Source organism: Haemaphysalis longicornis, unplaced genomic scaffold, assembly GCF_048455015.1.
Source record: "Haemaphysalis longicornis isolate Haplotype H1 unplaced genomic scaffold, Haemaphysalis longicornis Haplotype H1 scaffold_10, whole genome shotgun sequence".
In the NCBI taxonomy this organism is placed as follows: Eukaryota; Metazoa; Arthropoda; class Arachnida; order Ixodida; family Ixodidae; genus Haemaphysalis; species Haemaphysalis longicornis.
The window spans coordinates 147590239-147599770 of NW_027526204.1; the positions used below are offsets into that span (position 1 = coordinate 147590239).

A 9532-nucleotide genomic window follows, 5' to 3' on the forward strand; every position below is an offset into this window, starting at 1 on the left:
GCTACCGTGCCGCGCTGCTTGTCTGTTGCAGCCAGGCATTGCTGTCACGAACAGCATGCCCGACTATGTCGTTAGTGTTACTGATGTTAAGCGTTAGTGTGCCCGATAGTACAAGAACGAAAATTACTTCAATATCCGTTGGAGGGTCTTATAGAATGCATGAGCATCTCGTTCCTCTCTCTCGTGATTTCGAGGCTCGTAGTGATACGCACGCCTTTGCCACGTGTTTGCGTGTCGCCGCCCTGCGCAGAGCCAGGTGGCGAGCCGTGCTTCGACTTGAAGTCACCGTGGCAACATTGGCACCATTGTGAAGGCAGCTTTCTCGTCTCCCACCACCACATTGGCGCCTCTCCAGAGAGGACGCTACAACTTGGCGGCGGCTCCAAACGAATACCTATCCACATCCCACCCGCCTCCACCTCATCTTCCCCACCCAACAACCTTCCCTCTGCGCTTACTGTCCCCAGCCTGGCACCCTCTACCACATCATATGGGAGTGCCAACGAACTCCAGACTTGCCCCCCCTTTCCAACCCAACCTTCGAGCAGTGGAGGGCTTCCCTGGCCAGCCCGGACCCGGATATCCAGCTTAAGTTGGTGACCCGAGCACGGACGGCCAGCCGAAGTCAAGGCATCCCGGACTAGGGACGCCTTCCACGGGGCGACGCCCACACATCAGCCTCTGCTGGAGAAATGAAATTTCTCTCTCTCTCTCTTTCTAGAGAAAGAGGGCGAGAGATAGCGAAACACGTTTTATTCCCGGCCAGGCTTAGTACGGCCGGTTGAGCCGCGGAAGCGCAGCTCTATAGGCCCGAGCCCTGTCGACCAGGGCGCACTGGGACTGGGCATCCGAGCGCGCGAGGGCAGACAGCCAGAAGACGGGGGGGGGGGGCAGGTGGGGGGGGCAGGGGAGGAGGGGAAGAGGAAGCAGGGGGAGGCAGTTCCAGTTGGCGAGGGGGGGTGTCTTCGTAGTCCCCGCAGTGTGGACAAGCGGGATTTGAAAAGAGGGATGGCGATATGTGGGTGAAAATGGGTCGAGTGGGGATGGAATGGGTTTGGATCTGTCTCCTGAGCGATGATTCAACGGAGGATTTCTATAGTTCATACCACAAGCTATAGTTAATTCCACAAGCTAGGGGCAGCACTGTGGAGGCTACATTGTTGTCAACAGCCCTCCCTCTCAGGGCGCCTAACTCACCGCGAAGGAAGCGACAGAAGGCGCAGGGGCCTTGCGGTGCCACTTCCCGAGAGGGGAGAAGGGAGTGTCCTTTCAGGACCCCCTTCACGGCGAGTTAGGCACCCTCAGTGGCCGCACTGTTGATAACAATGTAGCCTCCACAGTGCTGCAGCTAGCTTGTGGTATGAACTATAGATGCAGCACTGTGGAGGCTACATTTTTGTCAATACAGTGCCCACTGAGGGCGCCTAATTCGCCGTGAAGGGGGCCCCGAAAGGACATTCCCTTCTCCCCTCTCGGCAAGTGGAACCGCAAGGCCCAGGCGCCTTTTGTCGCTTCCTTCGCGGTGAGTTAGGCGCACTGAGAGGGAGGGCTGTTGACAACAATGTAGCCTCCACAGTGCTGCACCTAGCTTGTGGAATTAACTACAGAAGCTCTTGCACTCCCTACACCCCATCGTTCTGTGCGCTTTCGTCGCTTGCTGTGTTGACATATACCGATGTGGGTAGACGCGACTATTTTGCCGACATGCCCCATATATTGCTCCCGACACAAAAACTGTTCGACTTCGGTGGGCGTCACGAAGCACACAACAGGACTGAACGACAGTTGCAAGCAAAATAAGGCGAATCATTAAGGAAAGTTGGGATGATAAGTTCGTGTATACACCCGGAACAAGAAGCTGTTTCTACAAATTCGCGTTCGTATATCTACATATCGCGTTCCCATGTGTACATTACAGGAACGCGATATGTTTGTGCACCGACCATAAAGCGCCGAAAAATCGCGTGTGTGAGTGATTACTTAGATGTGAACAAACAACTGGGGTACTAATTTTCCTTGTTCTAAGCAAATTAAACTATCTACACTGGTCTCGCTGGTTACAAATTGCCCCACAAAACCGGTGAGCAGCAGTCACAGACGTCACTGCTTTGAGGTCCCCGCTCAAATTCAAACCACAAGACACTTAAACACACCCGTAAGCCAGTGGTTGAATAAGCTTAGGACCTCGCGCATATGCTACTAAACTCCGGGCTAACAGCTGAGCGTTTGCAAAGTTTCCGATATCTATCGCGGTAGGAGCGTGACCATCACTGACCATCACGAGACGTCCCAGAAAAGGAGGGGGGGGAAAATGTTCCTTTCGTCGGAGATCGCGCGCATTGCAAAAGAAAAACGTCATTTGGACTCGCCTGCGATATATAACCTTTTATTCATAATCAGTGTGCAAAGACTATAAAAACCAGTCGCTAACCGGACTTTTCTGAGGAAAGCCAGCTATCTTACATATTACTAGCGGACTTTGAGCATCGAAAACTTCTATATGGTAACAAGTATCGTGTTTGTGTGCGCACGTATGTACATAGTATGTACAGTCTTTGTCAAATTTTTCTAGGCCAAGCCGGAAATGAGCAGGCCACAATAAATTCAATATACAAGCTTACGTCTCGAGCGAAGCTGAATTTTTTTATGTCGGAAATCTAGAGAAAACACGTGTCTTTCTTACTGACATAAAATATTTTTGTCACATTTAAAGGTAAATCATATTCTTCGAATTCTTTGTGGTCGAGAAGACTTAGGATATATGTATGTGTGCATGTATGCATGCATGTATGTTTCTATGTATGTGTGTATGTACGTACGCATGCACGTATGATGTCTTTATGCATGAATGTATGCACGCATGCATACATGTATGTATGTATGTATGTATGTATGTATGTATGTATGTATGTATGTATGTATGTATGTATGTATGTATGTATGTATGTAGGTAGGTAGGTAGGTAGGTAGGTAGGTAGGTAGGTAAGTATGCATGCATGCATGCATGCATGTATGTATGTTTGTACGTATGGATGTATGCGTGCATCCATGCTTGCATGTTTGTATGTGTGGAATGGAGTGGAGTGGAAAACTTTTTTCATTATCGCGTTGAGTGCTAGCGTAGGCGGTGGGTGGACATGTGTGCATGCATGTATGCATATACGTATGTATGTTTGTATGTATGCATGCATGTATGTATGTATGTATGTATCAGGGTGTCGAACCGAAAAAAATACCGGTTCGGTTACGGTTCGGGTTCGGGTGAAATAATTTCGTTCCGGTTCAGTTCCGGTTCGACAAAATCACGTACCGAACCGGTTCGCGAACCGGTTCGGGAGCTTGAACCGGTTCGCGAACCGGTTCGATTAGTTGAATTATCACTAAAATTAGAAAAAAAACATTTACTAGTTTAAAACGACCGTCAAATCAAAACACAAACTGACATTCAAAATGGTGCTGCTCCCCAAGGGCAGTGGCGCAATTGCAAAGGAAACTTTAAACAATTAGGAGATATTAGAAAAACACATGAAGTGGCGACGATTTACCACCTTCTTTATCGCTCAGACTTTCTGTTGTCCTAGCAACTATTCATAAAGCCAATGCCAAGAGATATGATGGTGGGATATATTTTCTGTCCTTTCCTTTTTTGTTGAAATCGCAATTGTCGCTATGCAATCGCCCATCACGCTAACCTTGAGGCCTTAAATTTAGTCCTGCGTACGGGCGTGTTCAAATACCAGCGCTTAATAACAATGGCGCACATTTTTTATATTTGTAACAAAACAGAAAAATTCTACAACAGGCACATAAATACTACCAATGAATTATATTATTTGGTAACCCTGAATAATTTGTTAGCTGTCACCTTATCGAATGTGTTAGCCACACTTTTGTTAAAAGTAAGCTTTAGTTACGCTCAGTCACTGCATTATTGCTCTGACCACTGCAATTCCTTTTGCGATACCGAAAGTGTGCATTACAATCAGTATGTCATCGTACCGCCTGAACCCCTACCATCGTTCCGTGTGCTACATTGCGGAATCTTATAACAGGTAATGCGGTTACAAAATGAAAGGGAAATTTGACACGTGGAGCATGAGATGGGACTTTTTGGGTAGACGCTCTTTAATTCGTCCACAGCAGTACTCCCCTCCGGAACGAGTAGCAGTAGAAGCAATGTAGCGAGTTGGGCAAACGGCTTAGCAAACAACTTAGCCACTGAGCAGCTCCTGCGGTCACACTTGTCAAGTATTAATAACTTGCAGGTGTCGGACCTTTTCAACAAATTATGAAATGCAAAAAGTTTGCACACATCGGGTGTGAGCTTTCGCTGTTGCGCAGTGGAGCACTCCTGCAGCCTGATTTCTCCAATGAAGTCGCAGCTAGGGAAGGGCAAAGTCGTTTTATATCACCTGCAAGCTGCCGAGAATGACATTTCGTTTGGTCAGCTTGCACTACGCTCGCGCCTCCAGCAGCAACAGACCAATGCTACATTGGTGCTCATTCATTTCCCCTGTTGTTACATAAAGCGTGATAGTGTTCAATTGTCTGGAGGGGAAAGTGCGCGAGCAAGTACGAAGTTGATGGTACGGGAAAGAAAAAAAGGCCTGAATTGCATTGACTGTGCAATATCAACAACAGAGGGTCGAACCGTTTCGGCATGAACCGGTAACCGTTATTTCTTTTTCCGGTTCAGTTCCGGTTCGGGTTCAGCGTGCTCAAAAAATAACGGTTCGGGTTCGGGTTCAGTTCCGGAAAAAATACCGGTTCGGTTCCGGTTTTCGGTTCGGTTCGGTTCCGGTTCGACACCCTGGTATGTATGTATGTATGTATGTATGTATGTATGTATGTATGTATGTATGTATGTATGTATGTATGTATGTATGTATGTATGTATGTATGTATGTATGTATGTATGTATGTATGTATGTATGTATGTATGTATGTATGTATGTATGTATGTATGTATGTATGTATGTATGTATGTATGTATGTATGTATGTATGTATGTATGTATGTATGTATGTATGTATGTATGTATGTATGTATGTATGTATGTATGTATGTATGTATGTATGTATGTATGTACGTATGCTTGCATGCACGCACCCGCCGCGGTGGCTCAGTGGCTAAGGCGTTGCGCTGCTGAGCATGAGGTCGCGGGTTCGATTCCCGGCCGCGGCGGCCGCTTTTCTGATGGAGGCGAAAAGCAAAAACGCCCGTGTGTTCGAGATTTCGGCGCACGTTAAAGATCCCCAGGTGGTCAAAATTAATCCGGAGCCCTCCACTACGGCGCGCCTCACCGCCTGCGTTGCGTCGGCGCGTTAAACACCACAATCAATCAATTGCATGCATGCATGCATGCATGTATGTATGTATTCATATATGCATATGGGCTCATCTGGACGTCTTTCCCGTTCCTTTTTTTTTCTAGATATTAAGTGTCCGGGAGTCCGCAGCAAGCCCGTAACAAAGAAGTATCGCGCCAAGGATACCGTTCATCGTGGAGGAAGACGTCGGTCCGCCGAACGACCAGCAACGCACGCCATCCGCCAATACGCTGCTGATGTGAACTCTGTGTAATATATATGCTGTTTTCCTCTCAACATTGATTTAACACTGTATTATTTCCCTGATAGTTTCGGGGAAATGAACTGTCACTCATTTAAGCGCGCCTTTCAATAGTAAACTTGATATATGCTTGCTGTTGTCTGTTGAATTGTACTTTTTGTTAATCGTTGAAGAGCATGCTCGAAACTATATTTCCATTGTGTATTGTTTTGTGAGGACGAATAACCGCCTAGTCAGTCAGTGCAGATTTTGATTCTTACCCTTGACGTGTGTGTGTTTGCGTACGCAACAAACAAATGAATTCTGGCTGCATGTTCTTACGGGGTTTCATCTACAACGCGTGCGTACGATGCGGCGGGATATTTGAATTTGTGTTTGTGTGCCATGGGAATACTGCCATTTTCGGGGTCGATTCGTTGGATTCTTTGGGCTTACTTGCATTTTTCCCCTTGTTTACCCTGCGCAGCTTTTATATAACGTTATTTCTGTCTGCGTGGACAACTATTTTGTTACATATGCCTTCGCAGCCTGTTATAAGCATCAGTAAAACTTGTTGTAAACCAATGTCTTGCTGTCTATCTCGTAAAACCTGTGGTTTTGATGTATTTGGCTGCAATGAGCGTTGCTTCCCAAGCTTTAGGTCAATGACTTAGTTATAACCGTTTTGGCCGATACTACCGGCTCTTGCAAAGCCTTACGGAGGCTATTTAACTAACAGCCTTTCGCAAGAGCTACTGTGCTATTAGCAACACACATACGCCCTGTGGGCTTTGCTGCACTGCACACGGTTGCTTGGAGAGTACTCTCATTGAGCCCATTTTCCCAGGCAGAAATTACAGCCAACGAGAACCTGTTAGGCCTGTTCATCACATGTTGTAGATGCATGTATATGAAAAACAAAACATTTCTAGACAACTAAAATCAACATGTTGAACGACCGTTTATTACTTCGATCTTTTAGGATGGGACAGTAGGAAGCCCGAGAACACTGCTGCACAGTTCACAGCCCAGGTAATGCAATTAATGAGCCTATCGCTTTCCGTCATGCTTGATGCGGCTGCCGTGAAAATTTGTCTTCGTGGTCTTACACCTGTACAACGGAAATTCGATGTCTCTTCGTTTCACACGACGAATTATCAGACTATAGGGGGCGAACCATGCAGTCGGTTGTAGGAACTGTCCTGAAAAACTGTTGTCTGTTACCCCGTTACTCAGAGGAAGGGTGATTGCACCAAGCCCAAGTTGCGTAGCGTCTAAGGTGCATGGGCGAAGCTTTAAATATATACATACAGTAAATATATCTGTAGTTCTCCCTTTTTTATGATTTAGTTTGACCGCACTTCATACATACACTGCAGTAGTTGTATTTCGTAATCCATGTCTGTATTCCTGGGAAGCATAGGTTTGCTACCTCACACGTTCGGTTAAACAAGCATCTATATATTGTAGACGTATATATATGAAACACAAAAGGGGCTGCGTGTTTTTATGGCGCACTGTCCACAAACTTTTGCTAAAACACGGTTTTTGGCACTTCCGGCATTTTGCCGCGTTTACCTCAATTAAATTACGGGGGGGAACTATATACACCATTATAATGTCTAATTAGACTACTGTAGCCCTTGTCCTGAATTTGTTGAATGTTCGTCACAATTGAAGTAAAGCTCGCTATAATAGATGAGCGTGTAACGCACTGTGCAGCGCGCTGGAGGGCTTGTTTAACGTGCTCACTTTACTTTATACGTTTTCTCGACAATAAAACGCTATTTTACAATACTGACACGAGGCACCGAAAAAGTAGACTAACAAACTATGTGGTTAAGGGGGAATTTGCCACAGTTTACACAAAAGGAGATTCTGTGACGAGTACAGGTAGAAGAAGTGGACGAGTTGTTATTGTTACGCCTTGGGTTTATAAATACGGCAAATGCATTTTTCAACAGCATCCTCGCCTCGTAACAAAGGGTTTATTATACAATAAACCCTCTTCTACAATAAGGTATATTCTTTCCATCCATCCATCCATCCATCCATCCATCCATCCATCCATCCATCCATCCATCCATCCATCCATCCATCCATCCATCCATCCATCCATCCATCCATCCACCTCTTTCTCTTAATCTTTCTCTCTCTCTCTTTCTCTCTGTCTAAATGTCTAGATTAATTAGATGATACAGATACAGTTCAGACCACCCAAACTAAACGCAGCGGTTAAGACTCCCGCTGGAGGTCCAATCCAAGTACGGGGACCATCTCGGCACCGTGTTCTGCGGCGAGATCAAAAGCCGGCGACGCGGAGGTGCCCTGGAATGTATGCGGCCGGCTGTCACGCTCCACGACCGCTCGCGACGGCATCTCCCCCGGTATGTGGGCCGCATACAAGAGGGGCGTGGGCATGCCGTTTACTTATTCGGTCGCATCGAGCCGGCATGCCTTTGCGACAACGGGAGCAGAGCAGGAATAAAAGCGCTTCGCTCGCGTGTCCTCTCGTGCTCGACAACCAAGGCAATTAGGGATCGGTATTTTAGGGTTTGTCAAAGGGAGCGCAGTCTCGCGGCTGCACCCGGCAACGACAGTGACGCCAGAAGCTGGTGGGGCTCTCGGCGACTGCGCGAAGTTCATCGCAGTGCGCTTGAAAGTGCAAATGACGAAGATCAGAGAGCTGAAAGATGTTAATATCTACCTTGAAAGGGGCCCTGCAACACTTTATTCAACTTTTTCTTTAACATTAAATGCTTTCAGAACTTGTACTAGGAGGTCGCAAACTACCTCAGATAACAATTACTGCTCTATGCCAATCAGATGAAGATTATCCTCCCTTTACAGGTATTGGTTTTCTCGACCACTCGAATTACGTCATTACAGCGATGTACTGGCTATTGGTCGGGTTTTCTTTAGATGAAGTAATAAACGCCCTCGATAGCCACTTGATTAAAACATCCACAAAAACGTTAATTATTGCGGAAAGGTGGGCAAGTTGGTACCCGGATTACGAAGACATGTTTTCTAGCGCAAAGAAAAACGATGCAAACACGGAGAAGAAAGCTGACGGGACCGACGCTATAGCCAAAAACGATATTTCTGCGCACGCGCTACGTCACTATGCATCTTTCTTGTTTAGATATCAAAGTTCTTTTTTTGACAATGCCAGTGAAAGGGTACTCATACATGTCTCGGCCTCAGATAATTTTGTATGCCTCGAATATTTACTATCTGTTTGCGCATGGAAGATGCGCAAGACGAATGTGTGTTCAAATTTTTTAACACACTTGCAGCAGCGGCAGCGATCAGCCAAATGTCCAGCTACCACAACTGATTGTACTACTGCTCGTTGCTCATACAGACGGTTGTTTACGCACCGGCGTGTTTGGCCGATCTCGCAAATGCCACAAGGCAAATGGTATCTTGCATACCACGCCAACCTTGCAGTCGATGAACCGATCCGCGTCTCTACCGTCCGCATTCTTCTCTGTGTTCGCGTCGTTATCTTTGCGCTAGAAAACATGCATCAGTTATCCCACAAAAGTAAAGCCAAAACGAAGGGCGGATCTATTGCGACGAGCAAATCGCGCAGTGCCACTCCGTGCTCGCGATAACAATAAATTTCACGATGCTCCCAGACGCGAAGCAGAAGGTGAGAGCGTTTATCGCAAGTGTTGCAGAGTCCCTTTAATGTAATCCTTGAGAAGAATAGCCGAACATTTTTAAAGGCGCGGGCTGTCCTAATGAAAGTAGGATGAGTGCAACTCATTCTCAAGGCTTTTTACTAGTTCCTCTAAAGACCACTGCAACGATCAATTTGGAATAACATTTGGTTAGGAGGCAATGTTTCATGTTTAGCGTACTTGCTTGGAGAATTCTGGCAAGCTTGTAGTCGGATGGAGGGGAAGAAAGATTTACCTCAATATGAAGGACGTTCGACCGTAAGCTGCTACGCATTCGTTTCTCGTGGAGGATG

General features: G+C 46.4%; 1 protein-coding gene across 2 annotated transcripts in view; it reads left to right on the forward strand.

Moving 5' to 3' along the window:
- Pxn (Peroxidasin) overlaps positions 1–6135 on the forward strand; it is a 99350-nt gene extending 93215 nt beyond the window's left edge. For both annotated transcript variants that reach the window (XM_077691185.1, XM_077691186.1), the window contains one exon: positions 5435–6135. In XM_077691185.1, coding sequence (XP_077547311.1) covers positions 5435–5583 — 149 coding nt within the window. In that variant the 3' untranslated portion in view covers positions 5584–6135. The remainder of the gene's footprint in view (positions 1–5434) is intronic.
- Positions 6136–9532: the final 3397 nt, after the last annotated feature.